The following is a 20,606-nucleotide window of genomic DNA, read 5'->3' on the forward strand; positions in this document are numbered from 1 at the left end:
CTTTAGCACCTCAGAACTGAAAGAAGTAATTGAACAATACAAGTATTAAAGAAATGTCTTTATTCTGTTTCACTACTCAATTTACAATTAGGCATGTTAAAGGACTCTCGTTAAAACTACGGATATTAATTTAATGTAAACAATGACCGTCTTGTGCAATGTGTGCCAACCAATGCATTAAGAACAACTACAGAAACAGAATGGTCAAGTGATTTCCATGGTAATTTGCACAGCAGGTTTCTTCTACAAATCAGTTGTACAGACATAATAAAAAAAAATAGGCATGTCGTCATAAAATAAATATTTCCCATCTAACTGAAGACTACAAAACAGGACAGAAAATACAGGCAATCCAGGTGGGGGCATCCTTAATCATTCTGACATTCACCCATTTCTGCTCTTACTTTTTTCTTACCTTTAAGAAAATACTAATACATAATGAAATGAAATACTTTAGTAATTGCTTTTTTTACTTGTGAATACTTCAAAAGCCTCTGATCATTGAACGTATTATAAAACAATTTAAAAAATTTAGTTAAAAAGTAAAACCAAATCTTAATTATACACGTAACTCAGAAAAATTCAGAAACAGATCATAATTTGGGCTACCCTGCTTAACGTTCATTAAATTTACATTACTGTTTTAGTAATCACAATTGCAAAAATAAATCCTTTGTACAGTCCTTTCAATTAATCATTGTTAAAATTATCATGAGAAACAAAAATGACACAAGGTCATATGTAACTTTTACATCTCAGACAAGTTGTATCCTGCTTTTGAGTGACAAAACTTGGAAGCTGAAGCTAAGAAAATTTTCAAGGCCCTATTCTATAAAATTTGTGTCCCAGAAGTCTGAGTTTGTTTTCTACTTTTAACAAAACTCATCCCTTAAGAGTTACCAATTCAGTGTATTTCCAGCTTCTAGTAAGGCACTGTTCATGAAATAGCTAATATATGACACTAGATTTCATTACTGTCAGTCCCACATGCAGTACAGAAATAGTGATTAAATTGCTACAGAAGTAAAAATAATTCACAGCATGTTTGCTCATGATCATTATGTTTTCATTTCTAAACTAATTTTTTTAGTATTTATTTTTGCAATGTGAGAACTACAATCAAGTGATGCAGACAGACAGACATTTCCCTTTTTCTTAAATAAGCTTTTCAGAAAGCTTTTACTAGGAAATTATTAATGAAAGTATTTCAAGAACTGTTCTATTCAAACAACACACAACTCTCAGGTCTAACACATTGATTTTAATGCCAGGAGATTCAGTTCACACTTCCCCTTTTGAGTTTTGGTTTTTTTTTTTTAATGCTATTTTGCCATCAAATTCAGATCTTATCAATCGGTTTCAGGCCTAGTGTGCCAATAGCTGCTCATCAGCCACCATCTGTCACTTTGGTACAAGCTTTTCTGTGGGTTGTGGAATAGAAGAGAAAGCAGAACTTCCATCCAGTAGCCTGGGACATCCTTGCTATGAAAAGAGGAAGACTGCTTCACCTGCAACACTTCTTAGAAAGGACTCCTCTTTTTCATTAATCCAACAAAGTTTACCAGAGCTCTATACAGAGCCCAGAAATAGCAGTGTACCTCTTCTTTCCGTCTTTGTCACTAGGGCCACAACATTACAATATGGATGTTTTCCCCCCATTCACATTTATAAATTCCAGAAGGTTCTTTTAAACAAATACAAGCAAATTTAACCAAATCTGATTTGATTACACAAAGGGAGTTCTGGGCTTCTGACCCTCCCTCAATCCATCATTTTAATTCATTGATGGTTTTCTTGATATAGATTTGCTTGTATTAATGCTTTTGGTAATAAATGGCATGCAAAAGTTAATTTTATTTTTAAGGATTTATCTAAATATTTTGGTAATTTTTGTAAGCAACATAATACTACTGGGAATTAAACATAAGTAGTAAAAGTGTAATGGTTTACTTTTACAGAAGGCTGCACCATTTTCTTAGTGATGTACTGAGACCAATGGATCTTATTGCACCTTCTTAGGTTCCTTCCAAAGAGTACCAGAGCATCAATTGGACACAAGTTCCTTCAGAGACACTTGGCAGTGTCAGGTGATCAAGTTTAGTATTAATACAATTACCAAGGCAACAATAGTATCTTTTAAGGTAACCAATAATACATTTTACTTAAGTACCTGGAAAACCTAACTGACATCACAGATTCCTGTCAAACCAAGGAAAAAGCTTTTCAGATAATTGCTGAACAGCTTCTTTTGGCAAAAAGCTCATTTTGTATTTCTAGGAGAACTAAACTTGGTGTTTGCTCTTATCTCACCCCAAGCAGGTCACTTCTGTCCAGTGACTTACTCTTGGTACTAGTGGTAGTATTTATGAAGCCACACAGTATATCTGGTTGGAAAAACACAATCCAAAACCAGACTAATCCCCTTTCAGTTTTTCTTTCCTACAAAGAAGAAATGTCCCTCTTGCCTTTATGAGGGACAAATCTTAAACTGTGATTTTGCAGTTATACTGGTTCCTATGCAAGTTATCCTAGGCTGCTCATGGAATCCACCCTAGTCACAGAAGGAATAAAATTCTGAAAAAAAAACCCTATTGTTTCTTTGTAACAAATCTAGACACCTTAATTTTCAGAAAAGACCACTTAATGACATTAATAAATTTCTTAGTAAGACCTGAAAAATCCCACATTAAAAACTCCCTTAATATAGACCAAACAGTCTACATGTGCATTACAAAAGCAAAATACTATGTATAATCCAGATAATTGAGGTCATATGCATAAAAATTTGTTAGAAACCACAGCTTAAGTTCTCCATCAGAAAACTACATACCACTTTTGTGAAATCCCTGAACTTGATTTTCATTTTTATGTTTCCAAGCAGAAATGTTGCAAGTTGCATTTTGACCAAATACTGTGCTGTGTGTTTTGGCTTTTTGAAAACAGATTTGCTTCTCTGGAGATTTTGTTCTCAGCAACTGATTGTCCTTATGACTTAAAACAGAACATTCCTAGGTGAACAAGAAAAAGTTAGTTTTAAAACCATTTTAACAGAAATTCTCAAAAAAAAACAAGATCCAAGCTTACTATGGGCAAATTTCAAGTATAGTAAGTACCTTAAGTACCAACTCTACCCTTCTGAAACAAGAAAGAAATGAAGTAACATGTTTTCTCTACACAGATCTTTGAAACGTGCTGTCGGCAAGAACTACCTCATTTCAAGGGCTCACAGGAATGTCTGATTGACCCAGACTTGAATCTTTTAGCCAGCAATGTCTGTGCCTTTTTCTTTTCATTCCCTGGGGATTCTCAGTTGTAAGATCTGAATGAAGCACTTAATGCCTTCACACTTTACTCCTAATCTAAAATGCAAAATTTGTTTTAGTCAGGACCCAGCAGTTCAAAGACTGACAGTGGGAAAAGGCAGCTGTGTGACATTGGCAAGTTTCTCTAGGAAGGGTCTGATACCAGACAATTGATTCTGCTAAGTACATGCACACATAAACTCCATGTCCAACAAGGGTCACTGGGGCAGGATCTCAGATGAGTATTTTTAGAAGTTAATGAAAAAATATCTTTCTATTGTTCTTGTAAGGGCACATTTGTCTTAGTCTTACATGAACAAGAGTTTAAAATTTGGTGTTAGTGGTCTGTAAGACACCCATCAGTCTGCACTTCCCCTTGGCAGAGGAGCAGCTTTTAGCATGTCACATCCAGGGCTGAATGGGTCTGCTTGACGTTTTTTTATAATCTGGTACTAATGGTCAGTACTGTCTCCCCTTGAAGGCCTTTCAAGACACAGCAGAGCATAAACTACTACGTTGGTAGCATCATGTGACCATAATTACTGAGAGGAGATGATTTTTGCTCTCTTCTCTAAAGAAACTAGCCTTGCTTCCAATTTCCTGGAAGAAGTAGATCTCTGTCCTATCAGTCACAACATTAAGGGGTTAGGAGCTTTGCTAGATATGTGTTATTTTTTGTAATGTATTTTTCAGATAGGGCCTCAAAGGCCTTCTAATCAAGACTGTACTCCCCACTAAGTCAGAATATCAGGTATGGTCTAGGACTTGACACTAAGTTTATAAAAATTAGCAGCAGAAAGTTTTTCCCCAGCAATGTCCTTCTCCACAGGGACATGTTTAAAACTTAGCAATAAATGAAGCAGCAAGAACAAAAGAAACAAAAATTAGAGACAGACTACAATAGTGATGAGCAGCCTCACTACTATTATTCATGCATATACATCAGTTTCCTCCAAAACCACCTGTGCTTTTATCATAAAACATATTAATTTTATTGCCAGTTTAAGATACTTGTCCTGCATTTATTAAAAATAGTAAAGATGTTAATGTAGCATCATTTCAGAGACTATCATCTGACAAGTCTCTCCCCTCAGGCTCCCTGAAACCAAATAAAATGGGGAACAGATGCTTTAGATGGGAAGCTTATCACTTTTTTACCACAATTCCTACCTTTGTTCTAAGCAGCTGAGATTTATTCTGAAGCATGACAATATTCACATCATTTTCTCTGCAACTGTTTTCAGCCCCCACAGTATCCATAATGCTGTTTCCACAAGTCTGTGTATTGTAACCACTGTCCACCTGAAATAAAAAAGCAGGGCTTGAAAAATGTACTGTCATTTAACACAAAAAAATCTCTCAGATACCTGATATGATTTGCATTTTATTAACAGAACGTAATCCAACCAACCAACTATGACCAGTTAATAACAAAAGCAAATTGCAAGCAGGTCTGTCAGCATTAGTTTGGATTAAGTTAAATATACTACTGTACATAGCAACACAAAAATAATTACAATTGCTATGCTAACTCCACAGAAAGAGGGGAGGGAGGGAAGGGATAAAAGTCACGATACTGCCTGCATGTCAGATTAATTACTTCCAGATTAGTATACATATTCCAAGTTATGTTGAGCTCAGTTTTACAGAGAAACAAAAAAATGTATTTTTACCTGAATACTGCTGTTGTCACAAGGAATTGCACTGCTTTCTGCAAGAGGTGACATGCACATGCGAGAGCTTTCAATACTGAATGTAATGCCTGTCATAAAGCTGGTCATTGGTGTATTGCTACTGCCAATTGTTTCTTTTATCCAAGTGTTTTCCTCTGACACTTCAGCTGCATCAGCCATGTCTACAGTATTACTTTCCTTTAAGCCTTCTATATCCTGAAATGATGACAACCTTTGATGACAACCTTCTGAGTGATCTGGTGCAATGGACACAGTTGCCACCACAAGATGCCTACTATGTCCAAAAGTATCACTGTCTTCCTGATGTAAGTTTATTCCATTATCCATTTCTGGGAACCGAGCTTCTGCTGGAGAAGTATTTTCCTTGTCTTCCTCATCATTATCATGATTCTCAACTGCAATTGGTATTCTAATGACAGAAGTCTGATATTGGGCAGGTCCTCTATGGGCTCCAAGCCTCATAGGAGAGCAATTTTTAATTGGAGAACAACCATCTATGTAAGGACTTCTTGTACTTGGGGATGTCATTCTATTTGAGGAAGAAGGAATATCTGGAGAACGAAATGTAAATTTTCTTTGGTCTGAAAAAAAATGACAGAAGTTTAACTCCACCTGATATCTGATAGAAAACTCATCATTCTCAAGGTCTTACAGTCCACTGAATAATTTATAGCCAACTACAGAGTATTTCACTGGCTATTGTCTCCTAACCCAAACAAACAGGCAACCCCAAAAACCAAACCTACCACCCACACATTTCAGCTACCATGGTAAAGGCAAGCTTTTATCCCACCAAATTTCTTTTCTATGACATGATTTGCTGTATTGGAGAGACCTTGTATTTTCAAATGACATTACTATACAGTATTCAAAGAAAAATAGGTGAAGGCTGGTTCTGTTTTTCTTCTAAACAAATGTCAATACACAATCAACAGGTATTTAAATTTTTGGCAGCAATGAAGATAAAACAAGTGAGAAAACATCTGTGCAATCTCCATAGATAATGGTGTAAAATACCATTAATCAAAATGTGTAAAAGTCATGTATAAATATGTATAATTATGCCAAATATGTATAATCATGTATAAACAAGGCATTGAGCCTTACCAGGTATGGACATAGCATGAAACAGTGACATTTTCTAAAGCAATGAGGACACAAAATGTTTGTGATTTCTTCATTAGTCATTTCATTTCCAATAATCTTCACAATAGCATGATTTGAAAGTTCAAGCTAAACATTCTTTGCCCATTGACATTAAAATTCAGCTTCAGACTGGGTGAAATCAGAATTGTAACCTGACTCAGTTCAGGCATGTGGCTTTAAAACCCCTCCCACATTAAATTAAATTAACCCTTTTAGCTTTTCTTCATTCTGATTGGGTCTCAATGCCTTCTTCCAAAATATTTTCCCTAGCTGATCAGTTGCAAGCATATGCATTTCACTGTTTTATATATTTCACTGCTGAACAGCAGATTTAACATGCTTCATATAGGTGACTGCTGGTCTGCCGAGCACAGGAACTCCTCTCCAAACAGAAAAAGATTCCACTAAGAATTTACAAATTTTTATAATAAAAACATATTACTCAAGATAAAGTAATGCATATACAATTAAACCATACCTGAGAGTGGTGTTTTTCTTATGTGAAAAGCAATTGGTGAAAAAGCAGGAGAACCATTATGTGCAGGAGACCCCTCTGAAAACGGGGGACTGGTTATACTCCCCAGACTATAAGCTCTTGTTCCTCCCTGAATAGGACTTGATGAAAACTGAGCCTTCAGAATAAAAATAAAAATAAAAAAAAAAAAATAATAATAATTAAAAAAAATCAAACCCACAGAGCATTATTTCCATAATGTAAGCTGTGGCTAATATGTAGGTATAAAATTGTTATAACTAAAACACTTAATATGACAGCACTGGGAAAGAGTAATCCTTTACAATGACAGTCTTTAGTTTAGCTTAAATATTCCAATTGCAGCTCTTTCACCTGGACCTTATGCCTTCACACAGGGGAAAAGAGCAATGGACACAGACTGTAATGTAATACCACCTAGGACTATTTCATCCACTACATTTAAGAACTATGAGAAACCTAAACAGAGAATTAATGCTGTGTATCCAGTCAAGTGTTTAATCTAAATTTCTTACTCATATCACTGCAGGTGAAAGTCAGCCACTATTTATATTTTAAAGTAATCTAATCTACTTAATTCAGCAGCAGATACAAAAGTGTTTCTCTTTTAGAAAAAAGAATGACCTTGCTTATGACTATCATGCAAACAAAACAAAACAAAACAAAAAAAAAAAAAAAAAAAAAAAAAAACAAAACAAAAAAACTCCAATCAAACAACAACAAAAAATCCCCAGACCAAAACCCACCCAACGCTTCTGGCACTATAATTATATTGTAGGAATTCATTACTAGGTTACCCTTTTCTTTTTTTAAGCTACACTATCCTAGTGTAAGTGGGTTCTTTCCATGCACTTCAAACCACCAAACAGATGAAAATGTATCACCTAAACCACTTTAGCTGTGCTATGGCCACAAGGGGATACAGTTCATCTTGTTTAATTTAAAAAATGACAGTACGGTCTGTGTTCTAATAAATGTCTATTCATCTGAAAACTCTGGCCAACGGGAAAGAAAAAGGCATATTTAGCACTGTACTTCAAAGATCCACAAGTCATTTCTTTCACTATAAATAAGTTTATGAGATTTAAAGGAAATATAATTATATCACACGTTCATATCAACTGGTATTGTAGGCAGCAATTCATGGATTTAAACAGGACTTTTGTAGACACATTTTATGGAAAAAAAAAGAAAAGGTTTTAACATGCTTTCAGCAGGTCTTCTGTATGTTTTAATTCCTACTTCCTTTTTATCATAACAAAATGAAAACAATTCCCAATTCAAAAGAACAGCAGTGTAACAAAATAGTTGGAAATAATAAAAAGTCAGTAATATATTTTTTCAAGACTTTTGTTCACATATTTTTTTCAGAATTTGGGAAAAAAAACAAATAAGAAAAAATAAAATTTTACTCTAACACCTACTCTCTCATAAAATACATCCCACCCACCCCACAAAACAGACCACTTACTGAACTAGATGTGTCGAGGGGGCTTCTGCACCGGACTGGAGATAATTCTATTGAACAAAGCACTCCAAGTGGCTGACTACCACATGGACTATGTGACAAAGGGGACAAACATGCAGATACGTTGCCATTTTCTTCTAAAAACAGCTTTCTTCTGAGTGATGAAGAGCTCAGATTTTCCTGAGACTGATCTGCAAATTCATCAGTTCTGAAATATTCACCTAGAAATGTGGGGGGAAAATTGTTTCCAATATGAATGTAGAAAAAAATACATTCCATTACAGAGACAAATATAATTAAATTAAAACATTTAATCTAATTTACCAATACAGCAACTAATTAATCTGTTTAGGCATCTATCCCCAAGGATTGCTTGTCATCCCTACAAAAAGTCACCGCTGTCTACTAAGGTTGGTTCCACTTCTGCTTATTATCCCTTAATAGTAAAGTCCGAATTTAAAAAAAAAAATTAAAAAATATTGGCATCTATATCATCATTGATCCTTTCCCAGAACTGTGTAATTCCTCACATCTGAGCTGTCAAACAGGAATTGTTTTACTACCCAAGCAAACCTAGACTTTCAGGTCTCCCATATGCTTTGATGGTCTTCATGATAAATCCAGAGGCAAACCAGGTTAGACTTGAAGAAAGTGCAAGCAGTTAGCTGTTTACAGAAGGAAAGCACAAACTAAGACCCATTAAAATATGCTCAGATTTACCAGACTATTTTAGGGTTTTTTTCTCTTGTTCTATTCTAGCTGAATATTCCCTATAGGAGAAATTTTTCATGAACTCACAAACTATGTAATGATGGAAGCATTTGTTAAGACAAAAAACAAAGGCAGTAAGTATGGTTCTATTTTGCTGGCCCACAGTCAAGGTTCTGAACTTCACTGCTGGGATAGCAGCATGCAGCCGATATGCCCTGAGCTGGCTGTATCCACTGTTCCCACCTATGAGCTGTAAGATCAGGCCTCCCAGCCCCCTTGCCTGAGAAGGTGGCAGTAAATGCTTGATGTAGCACTTATAATCAGACAGTTAATTTGGACTCCTGCCTCCTCACTCAGCAGTCATGGCTTTTTTGCCACCACACAACTTCTAGTCCCCACCATGGTTTCAGGTACACTAAAGCCGGAGTTAAAGCTCAGCTTTACTCAAGGCAAGGTTGGGCTCTGAGACTCCTGGCCAGCATCTGTAAACCAAACAGCTCTGCTAAGACAAATTACTGCTCTGTTTGGGAGAGGCACAGGCTATCTTCTGCTTATTATCTTTCAGGCATTCAGAACTCTTAACCAATTTCATAGAATCATAGAGCATCCTGAGTTGGAAGGGACACACAGGGATCATTGAGTTCCCACTTCTGGCCCTGCACAGGACCTCCCAAGAGTCACACCATGTGCCCAACAGCATCATCCAAATGCTCTTAAACTCTGTCAGACTGGTGCTGTGACCACATCCCTGGGGAGCTTCTTCCAGTATCCAACCACCCTCTGCGTGAAGAAACTTTTCCTGATATCCAACCTAAACCTCTCCTGACACAACTTCAGGCCATTCCCACAAGTCCTGTCACTGGTCACCAGAGAAAAGAGATCAATGCCTGCCCCTTCTCTTCCCCTCCTGAGGAAGTTATAGAAGGCAATAAGGTCTCCCCTCAATCACCTGCAGGCAGAACAATTTCTAGTTGTCTTCCACATCCCTGCTTTTTTATCTTTACCTCCACACTCAAATCATCATTTAAGTCACATCGCCCATGCAACATGCAGTAACTGTCTATTTAGAATACATACTTAAAACTTTGATTCATACATTTCATTTTCAGTATTTCATAAGACAAACCAAGCCAACAGTACAAAACCAGGTTTTCTACTTACACATTCATGATTAAATTTAGATATTGCATGACATACCTAGTACTTTCTCTAAATTAAAATCCACTGGCAAAGACAGTACTGTCTGACAAGCAGCTGCAATGAATAAAACCAACAAAATTAGCTTACAGTGACCTTTTACTAAAACTGTAGAAACAAAAATTCACTTTTAAATTACATTGCAATTGAGCTATTTAAATTACAGTTGCAATAAGGAAAAGTGTTAATTAAAGTACAATTCTGATTTGACAACACTACATGCAGCACACTAGGCTTAGAGATAAAAACCCAAGAGTTTTAAGAATGCCTCTCTGGAGGCTTTTATGTTAACTGTGAAGAGGGGTCTCTGAAGAAAGGAAGGATTCAAAAGGAAGTGGCAGAAAAATCAAAATACTTTGGGGAAGAACAATAACTATTTATCTAAAATGATGCAGTTTAAAAGATGTGTTAATATTTCTGGTATTTATTTGGCATAGAAAATAATCATGATTATTTAACCCAAAATGAGATAATAAAGTTTTTGAAAACTGTAATTTACTTGTAAATCTAAAGCTCACATTCACTTTTTAATCGAGAAAAAGTACAGAGTTGGAAAAAATGCCCTCCACAGTCTACAGGGGACTTACATTTTTACTTGAAAAAAATACAACAGAATATAACAGAATTAAATTCCTATGAGAAATGGATATTAAAATTAGTAGTACCATACAGTTCAAGAAAATTTCTACTGTAACACTAGCAAACAAATAATTTCCTTTTGAAATGAAATAGCCATTAAAATGGGTTCTTTTTCTCGAGAGAAAGCCTGTAATTTTAGGCATTGCCTTTTACTCACCATTGCTTTTCCCGGGCTGCAAGCTCAGCTGTCTTCCAATCGGAGAAATGTTATTTATATCTATGGCTGGAAAACATAGAACTTAAATTTAAACATGCACTGCACAGTTTTGAAATGTAGCAACATTAAGTTAGAATACTTAATACAAGCAAACAAAATTTTTGCACCAATGTTTGGAAGAGATGAGAAAGGAGTACTGAGAAAAGGCTACCATTAGAACTATCAAGAGAATTTCAGGATGTTTCTATTCAAAAAAAAGCTTAGTGAAGTAGCACCAACATTGCCCAAAACTGTGTCCTCCTGTCTTCACATGACAGACTTAAACTAGTTCACGCTTAGCTAAACAGGCTGTGTTCAAGTAAAACACATTTCTAGAAAATCATTCAGTCTGGACTGGAGAAAGGTGAAGATACATTTCAACGTTTTTTTCATGCAGCTGAAGAACACATTAGACCATTTTCTTTCACCATTCACTTTACCAGATTTCAGATTATGCCTTATGTTCTCTGCCCTTAAAGTGACCATCTCACAACTGACAATTAAAAATACACTATCCACAAGCTACATCTCCTTGATAAAAAAATTTAACAGCTTAGCCTTTTCTAAATCTTGCAAAAATCACCACTGATTTAAGACTTTCACACCAAACAATACTTTATAGCTCACATTTTCCATCTTGTAATCCATTTGTTCTGTATTCTGCTGGTTATATATAAACTTCAATAAGAGCATTAAGAACAAAACCTAACACTGGCATAAATGAAACAAACTTAGAAAACCCACAACTATTGGCAGTGAACTAGCAGGATGACAACAGAAATGTATGCTGCTAGTAGGGTAAAAGAATACAGAATTCCATTTCCAATATGCTTATACTGTGAGGAAAGCAGTAGGTTAAGAGGATGTGCAAATATCTGAAGAAAAAAGTGAAGTAGAAGACTTGGCTATTACCAGTATCACCACAACTGATACAAACTTATGTGAGTAAATTAAAATGATTGCAGACAGATTATTAAAGTAGAAGAATTTAAGAACAAAGACCAAGAAGAACAAAAAGGAAAAATTGTATCAGACTTCCAATTAATAAATAATTTTTAAACAAAGAAAGTACTTGGAGACAACAGCTGAAAAATCAATCGGTTGAGCCATATTTTATCACTGGTTCTCAAAAGTTAAATTGAGGTTGAAAAAAAAATTATGCTTGATAATTTCTCCAAAAGCTGTATTATTTTGGGTGGACACACAAAAGCAACTTACATTTAGTTGAATTAAATTGAGAAACTTGCTTGCCTTCATGTTCAGTCCAAGGAGAGGGAACTATGAGTTTTTTTGTGAAAAACTGGAGTAGAATAAAAACAAACGATCTCAGCACTTTTTAAAATTTTCAACTTAAATTTAGACTAGTACCCTGAACAAGAAAAAAAAAAGTAGAACATTTCATTATTTTAGGCCCAAAGAGGTTAAACAAAAAAAAGAGTGGTTTGAAGATCCCAATATTCTTCATGATACATAGCACCTCAGATCTTTCAAGTCTGCAGTGAGAACTATACACGAGTTTTGTTTAACAATAATTACTCATTTTAAAAACTGAATTGTCACTACCATGTTTCTTGCATAGTAGCTTAAAAATAATTATTTCTAAATTTTCAGTTTGTTAAGTTTTATTTTGACAATTGAACTATTTCACAGAAGTGACAGACACTGCAGTAGCAGTAAAAGTAATAAACCAAGGCTTTTTGGCAACACTATTAGTGTTAATGTATTTGGCTAAATTGGTTAGTGGTAAAATGCTTTTGAGTCCTGGCACTTCAGTCTTTTTCTATGAACCAGAAACTCTGTCTTTGATCACAGTTGCACTGAGAAACACCCTGATGCTGAGGAAATAAACTATTACAAAGCTTTAACAAATACATGGCAAATCCTCTTGTCAAATAAATGCAAGACTCAAAGTAAATGAAAAAACTCAGCTTGAAACATACAACTATTAAAGGTATAATTTTTATCAGAGACAGGGTTTCAAAGCTGTTCAGCTGCATAATCCATTAGAGTATACTTCACAAAGAGGAAGTACCCCTTTTCATGCAAATTTAGAACAACAGAGCATCTTAGCTGCAGGTCAACTACACAGGTCCTTTATGGAATCAAAACATTTTGTTCGTAGAGACAGAAACTGATACCCGCCTATCAGAGACTTATCTATTTTTAAAATTGAAATAACATTGAAGATCTCTGTAGTGAATATTTTAAACACTACACTTTTCCTTCTCTGCTAGCCAAATGAATAGTGAAAAATGAAAAAAATGAAATGAAAAATGAATGAAAAAATACAAGCTACCAGAATAAAGTCTTCCCTCCGACTAAGCAAAATTTGGAAGAAATCAAAAAAAAAAAAGTCACACAAATTCTCCAATATTTCAAAAAATGCACTATCACTCCAAGAGTTACTGTAAACCCTCAAATTCTCAATCATTGTTTTCAAACTGAAGTTAACTATAAGAGTTATATTACAGCTACATCACCATTAGCCAAGAAAAACAAAAGAAAAAAATCTGTTGTTTTGGCCTACATATGTCTGAAAGAAGAGGGGAAGAAAAGAAGTGTGTGGATTCCAAATACAACTGCAAGGGATGAGGATGCAAAATTACTTTCTTACTGTAATGAAATGTAATAGGCCTCTGGGTTTTGAAATCCCGTAAAAGACAGGGATCTTCTCTGCAGACAAATCAATATTTGATAGCAAAAAGTTCTATTACCTCCTCAATAGCTTTTTGCCTTCTGTCTTCTGTCTCCTTATCAATTCTAAGTAACAAATGAAAAACAACTCAATTATCAAAACCATCACATAAGTAGGAAAATACGATGTAAAATCTAGCTATATAATAATTTATAGATGCTCAAGAAAAACTTTATAAATTAAATTGCACTAAACCATATATTTTATGATGTTTAAAGTCTTACATGCAATAATCTCACTATAAATTTAGAACTATAAATGCACTTCTCAATTCAGTTGATTTGGAAAAGATTTGTACCATTTAAAAGTCATAATAGTAAATATTCTGTTTATTCAGCACGTCTGGACAAAAACTGAATCATGACTGATCTTCCAAAATATTGTCATATGAATATATTTTACTATTAAAGTTAACATGAGATTAGACTTGCACTTTAAAACCAAACAAACTAAAAATCTGAGCTGTAAAGAATTAAAGGGCAATGAAAGCACTCCTGGAATTTGCACAAATACCTGACACAGTCCATTTTCCCAGCACAGAGTTCTCCCTAGTCAAACACCCAGTCTGCCACACTTTATTCAGTATTGTATTTCAGTTTCTAACAATGAATATATTTCCTTATGCAGCTCTTAACTTCGTTTTTAAAAAAGTATTGTAGCTACTTCAGTTACTTCATGATGTGTGAGATTCTATATTTATATTTCCTATTCAGTTCCTGCAGTGCTTCATGCCATGAGGAGCAGTTCTTTGTACAAGTTTGAATCTGAGAAATGTATAGAAGAGTCTACAAGATTCATCATTAAGGCCTCCTCTTGGCTACTTACAGTTGGCATGTCATTCTCTAACCCATGTGTAAAATTATCCCTCAATGTAAGTTCCAAACACCCAGACTGTTTTACCCACCCGTTTTCCTCATGCAAGTTATTTTCAGAGAAAGCAAAAAAGCTGAGATGAGGTCCCCAAACTATTTCAACTACGACTGATGCCCTCTCCTTCACATTAAGTCTAATCCATACCTTTGAAAGGGAGTACTGGGGCCTCCCCAGCCAGTGTTCCCAGGTCTACCCTTCTGCAGGAGCCCCAGAGACCAAAGAAGCCTCACTATGGAACATTCTGAGAAGATAAACTGCGTTGTAACAAGGGGCAGAAGAGGTAGCCTGGTAATGATCACTGGCAAGACATTTTCTTGCTTCCACTAAATGCTTTTATCTGGCTGTCTTCCAAACTGCAATCACAGTGGATCAGCAGCTCTTAATATTAAAAAGAAGCAACACAGAGATAGCCTCATCTAAATATTATATCCACATCATGTAAAAAATTGTGCCAAAAGATTTGAATAAAGAAGTTTTTAACTTTATGCTGAAATGCTGATAAAGCAAAAGAACAAGTGTTCTAGTATTAAAGCTAAGTTAGCTGCATAGAAATAGATTATAAGTTACCCAGCATGGCTCAAATACATTCCTTGGCGTTGAATTTCTTCCGAGTCTATTTCCACAGGATTTATTAGAGCAAGCTGATCAATAGACCATCTGAATTTTCCTGGTGTCTAAAAAAAGAAATGGGCATCTTAATGCTCGCTATTCTAAAGGTAAAAATAAAACCACAGGACAAATCTCAACAGAACAATACAATCACAGCTTCCATATAGTTTTTGTCAAAAACAATCAGAAGTGTTTCTATTTAAATGATCTACTCAAAGAAAAAGTAAGTCAGTCAAGGCTTCTTACCCTGCTGGTAGTGGTATCACAATGATTTACAAAACAATACTAAGTGGAAGGTTACAGCTGGTATTTACAAACTGAGGTATGAGTTTCTTCTCAATTTCTAAGGCCACACCTACTAAAGGTACGTAACTTGGGATGAACTTATACTGCTTCTTGATTGCCACAATCCAGACTGTGGTACCATGAAAACCCAGCATCCCAACCCAAGTTATCCAAATAATACAGCAATCTCCCTTTCACTTCCCATTTCTAAGAAGACCAGAGCTGCAACACCATGTGCATCCTGTAATGTCTGCCTCATAAATGCCACACACAGGGCATAACAAAACACAATTCGGAAATAAAGCAGCTTCACCCTTTTATTTAACAATTATAAAGTACTGTTCAAATTTATTTGGAAAATTATCTACCAAGTAAGTCTTTTTAGTTTCAGCTCTATGGCTTATCAGAAAATAACTTCAACTGCAAACCAGTATGCAATCAGCAACTAAAAAAAAAAGTTATAGATACACAAAATCATTTACTTGAATACACAAACAGCTCACAACTTAAGTGCAATTAAGTTTTATTTGAAAGCAGCCTATTTAGCATCTAAGTAGAAACTGGTTTTCTCCACTTCAAGTAGGACCTGAGTACCACATCCAACAACTGGTCTTTGTCTACTTTCTACTGGCTTTGACACTCAATTGCTAATAACTGAAGACAACATAAACTTAAGAAGGGGGGAAGACTAAGTGGCAATATTAGTATTTAAAAGCAATGTAGTTCTGTAGAGAAGAAACTCCAAATGCCACCAAAGTTCTTTAGCTTGGTACACATGTTAAAGTACATGAAATAAAATACCCTTTTTAATACATTTGAAAATATAAGCACTGTATCTGCACAGTTACACAACTAACGACTAGGTCTTACAGATGAGGATTTCGTTGACTTGAAGATCAAAGGACTGGAAACAATCTGCTCCTGAAGAGTATAATAATCACTGGGACTTTCAAAAGGATTCAGGATTGTGACTCGTCCCGGAGTTTCTGGTGTTATCTGCATTTTAGCTTCTTCTGTATCACCCATAACACCAACCTAGACCTGAAAAAGAGGGAGAGCAAAATTAAGGAAAACAATGAAATCACACTGATGACATTTCAGGGCCACCCTGAGGGCTTTGGGAAAAGAGAATTAATCATTTTAAGGCGCCAGCAACATTTCAAAAACGAAGTTAGCTATGGCTTGGACCTAACGACATGGAGCTGACAAATAAGGCTGGTACGAAGACCCACAAACAGAAGCTATAAAAATTAGTTAAGAAACAACTAGAAGAGGAGGATTAAGAAAAAACAAAGGAACACCCACAGAAGGACAAGGCAACAAGCGGACACGACAAAACCCCAGGTGAGCACCAGGAGAGACAAACGGCCGCGCTGCCCGCACAGGGCCCGCCCGGGCGCTAAAACCGCCCGCCCTCCGCCCCAACGGGCTGGGGGCAGCCCCGGCCCTCGCGGGGCTCCGGCGGGAGGAGGGCCCCTCCCGGGCACCTCCTGGGCCCCTCCCGGGCTCCAGCCGCAAAGGGAACGGGAACCCCGGGGAAGCGGCACCGCTAAACCCCTTCTCACACTTCTCCCCGGGACGGTGCCACCGCGCCGAGCCGCTCGCCGCTATCCCAAGCCCCGCCGCCGAGGAGGCGATGCCGGGAATGCCGGGTGGGCCGGGAATGCCGAGAGTGCGGGCACAGGCACCTGACGCCGTTATCCGGCCGCCGCCGCCGCGCCGCTCCCGCCCCCGCCGCGCCGGGCGGCCCTTTAACCGGCCCCGCCCCCTTTTGCGGAATCTGACCAATCGTGAAGCGCGGTGTGCGCCATCGGGCCAATGGCAGGGCTGCCCCTCTCTCGAACAGGCCAATCGCCAGCGGCGCCGCCGCACGAATTCAAAGAAAGCCCGCCCCCGCGGCGCTGGCGCTGCGCCGGGCCGTCACGTGGGGCTGGCGGGCCCGCGCGTGCGGGTTCCGGTTCCGGGCGGGGTCGCCATGGCGAGTAACGCCGCCAGCCTGAACGCCGTGAGGGAGACCATGGACGGTGCGTGACGGCCGCGGGCAGCGCAGGGCAGGGCAGGGCAGCGCAGGCTGCAAGGGACAGGGAGCGCCTGGCCCCGCCCTGGGCCTTCCCCACCTTTCTTGGGAAGAGGGGCGCGGGTTGCGGCTGCCGAAAGGTGCAGCGCGTACGAGTTTTTTGTTTTACTTCGCGTCACTTGGTGGAACGGCTCAACGCCCGCAGAACGAGTGTCTTTGGGCCTGATGTGCCTTTTCCTTTTTTTTTTTATTTTTTAATTTTTTTTTTTAGTTTTTAAATTTATTTTAAATTTAGCTAAGTATTTAACATAGAATTCTATGGATTTTTTTAGTGCCTGTATATATTTTTATACGTGTATATATATATATATATATATATATATATATATATATATATGTTTGCTGTTGTTTCTCATTATTTGTAACGGTTGATGTGGATGAGGTGACCTGGCTCAGCACATCTGGGGTGTAAGCCCCGGGGCTGGAAGTGCGGGAGAGAGGAAGGACTGGTGTCAGGGCACCACCTGAACCCATCTGAACACCCATATTTTGTTCTCGACTCATGTCAGAAAACCAAAGTAAACTGGGGAAAAAAAAAAAAAATCCAACCCCCAAACCAGCCCAAAAACTACAGTATAGTGAAAAAGCTTCGAGGACAGTTTTCAGGGTTACAGAACTAAAATAGTTTCTGATATGAAAAAAAACCCCAAACCCAAAGGTACCGTTGTGGGGTGGGGAGTGTGAGAGAAGGGGTGCTGGGAGTACTGGGAAATACTTTGGAGATTGATAAGCCGTGAGAAAAGTGAGCAGGTGAGTGAAGTTGAGGTGCTCACTTTCAGCCTGACTATGAGGAATCAAAGCTGGCATGTTTTAGAGTTGTTTCTCAGTGTCGTGTGAAACTCTGGAATGCCACAAAATGCCTCTAACCAAAATGCCTATAACCAATGCAGGGTGGAAAGCAGCCAGGCAGTCTGTTGAGGGTTGTTAAATGTGAAGCCTTTCTCTGAAAATGCCCTAATGAGAGGCTAGAGGGACTGTTCAAGGGATAGTGCTATGAATTTGTTATTTTCTGAGCATCTTCCCTTCTCTTGAAGTTACAGCTGCTGTTACAAAAGTGTTTTTTGGTACAGACCTTCATGAGTTGAGCTGGTGTAAAAATCAGCATTTCAGCCACTGATCTCCGTGCTCTGAGCTGCTGCTGGAGGCAAGGCAGGGCTAGCAGGATCATCATGGCCCCTCTGATGCTGCAAGAGGGGAAAACTATTTTGTGCAGATAGAGAGACTTCTTTGGGAAGGACAACGAATCTAAGTTCTAGTAACTGTACTTGACAATATCCCTCTTTCCACTTCTGCAGGAATAATTTAGACAGGAGGGGCAACAGGCAGATTTAAAGACCAAGTAAAAGTTTTGAGAACAGATATGGAAAGTGCACTAATCTTCAGATTTAGGAGCCCAGGCTTCTTGTGTAACTATGTATATATTATATTTAGGACAGATACAGACATTGTTGTTGTCTGCAAAGTTGTTAAGAGCTCAGAATTGCTGTGGAGAAACTGCTACATCTCTCTGCAAAGACACTGCCTCAACACCTAAAGATTAGAAAGGGCTTCATCAGTATCTGGAATCCAAAAACACAGTGTTCTTACAGCCTACCTTTTACGTAATCCTGAACCAGGAAAACATGGTGTTTATGTTAGAAGCTGTAGCTTTTAGCTTTTGCTGGAAAGTTGAACGTAAATATTGTTGGAGTTCAAACAGCAATGGACATCTGCCATGTTCACTCTGTAGAAGTACTGTAGGATCTAAATGTTGATGAAGAATAATCTTGATCATTGAAATTGCATGGTCTGTAGGGACTAAAGTGCTTTCATTTTTTCTATTGCAGTTCTCTTTGAGATTTCAAGAATATTAAACACTGGCTTGGATATGGAGACATTGTCTATTTGTGTACGGCTTTGTGAGCAAGGGATAAATCCAGAAGCATTATCTTCTGTTATTAAAGAACTGCGCAAGGCTACAGAAGCTCTAAAGGTAATGCTTGAGTTTAAAAAGCCTTTGGGAGGATTTTCATTCTTTATTCTCCATGTAAACATCAGAGTCAGGATTTTTTTCCTACTGCATCTTATATTTGGTTATTTTCGAGAGGTGGAACGGGAAAAACCTCTATCTTGCTTCTGTTCTGGAAGACTGCATACTTTCTTTTTAACTTAACATTTTTCTATGCTCATGCATATTTTTTTATTTGTGTCTATGCTTAAATGTGTGCTTACACATGCATTTAACTGTGTATATAAATAATTGAAGAAGACTGTTTTATTCTTCTATTGCTTTCACTGGTTTCCCATTCCTGTTGCTCTCCTTTGCCTGTTTGTCCCATAAATGATTTAAAGTGTCAGTCTTCAACAACTGTGCCTTGTTGACTGGAGTCATTCAGTAATAAAAATACTAATATTCTTAATCAAATAATTGGTACTATGATTTATGCAGTTATGATTAGCATCTTCTGAGGTTTTTTTGTCAATAACTTATCTGTGTGGATGGGGTAATAATTACCATAAATTATATGAAGTAAACTCTAGAGGTATCTATATTTATGCATTCGAGCCTTCCTTGAAAATATTAGGGTAAAATGTACAAGATTAAAGCTGCTCAGATACAGGATGTAACACAAGCAAACAGCAGTGGCTCTTTTAGTAAAGGGTAATGGCAGTTGACAACATTATTTTTTTAGGAAATAGTTTTGTTCATTAGAAAAGAATTCCAAGTAGGTTTTCTTAGACCCTTAAGTTCTCTAGGTAAATTTAAAAAGTTGCAAGAAAAGATTAAATTTAATTTATGTGATATCTCCTTTGGTGACTTGGAATAATTTTTTTTTTCTGTTTCTAGGCTGCTGAAAATATGACAGGCTGACATGGGAGATCTCTGCATGAGAAAAATGCCAAGTTAAACTTACCAGGGGCTCTGAAGATTGCCACTATTAAGAAGAAAAAAAAGAAATCAGTGTACGTCAAGGTTTCAGAGTACTTCTGTAATACTTTTGAAAAGAATGGTGTATTTAATAGCTTTGAAAAGTTTTTAAAAAGTTCACCAGTAATATTATTACTTGGTATTTTTGTGAACTGTTAATGTAGTGCAATTGCTCTTCTTTGGCATCCTGTACATCTAAAATCATGCCAGATATTGTACATTTGTTGAATTTACTGTGTGTAACAACAAATCTTGTTATAATGAGTAGCTTTGTTAATGCATCATTTAGAAGTAGTAGTATATAATGGGTTTT

General features: G+C 37.2%; 2 protein-coding genes across 2 annotated transcripts; one reads left to right on the plus strand and one right to left on the minus strand.

Annotated features, from left to right (window-relative positions):
- Positions 1-43: 43 nt before the first annotated feature.
- BORA (BORA aurora kinase A activator) lies at positions 44-16,941 on the minus strand. The gene is made up of 13 exons (XM_083885091.1): positions 16,874-16,941; positions 16,179-16,349; positions 14,982-15,088; positions 13,561-13,606; positions 12,065-12,146; positions 10,808-10,873; positions 10,012-10,068; positions 8,107-8,324; positions 6,621-6,774; positions 4,976-5,577; positions 4,473-4,604; positions 2,831-3,008; positions 44-1,482 (listed from the first exon to the last, which is right to left on the minus strand). Exons 2-13 carry the CDS (start codon positions 16,332-16,334, stop codon positions 1,388-1,390), a joined length of 1,893 nt encoding a protein of 630 aa, XP_083741217.1. The 5' UTR covers positions 16,335-16,349; positions 16,874-16,941; the 3' UTR covers positions 44-1,387.
- A 272-nt stretch (positions 16,942-17,213) lies between these two features.
- Positions 17,214-20,323, plus strand: MZT1 (mitotic spindle organizing protein 1). Its single transcript, XM_083855155.1, has 3 exons — positions 17,214-17,332; positions 19,212-19,357; positions 20,213-20,323. The coding sequence occupies exons 1-3, from the start codon at positions 17,284-17,286 to the stop codon at positions 20,234-20,236; spliced, it is 219 nt and encodes a 72-aa protein (XP_083711281.1). The 5' UTR covers positions 17,214-17,283; the 3' UTR covers positions 20,237-20,323.
- Positions 20,324-20,606: the final 283 nt, after the last annotated feature.

Source organism: Zosterops lateralis (assembly GCF_965231275.1).
Source record: "Zosterops lateralis genome assembly, chromosome: 2".
NCBI classification, from domain to species: Eukaryota; Metazoa; Chordata; class Aves; order Passeriformes; family Zosteropidae; genus Zosterops; species Zosterops lateralis.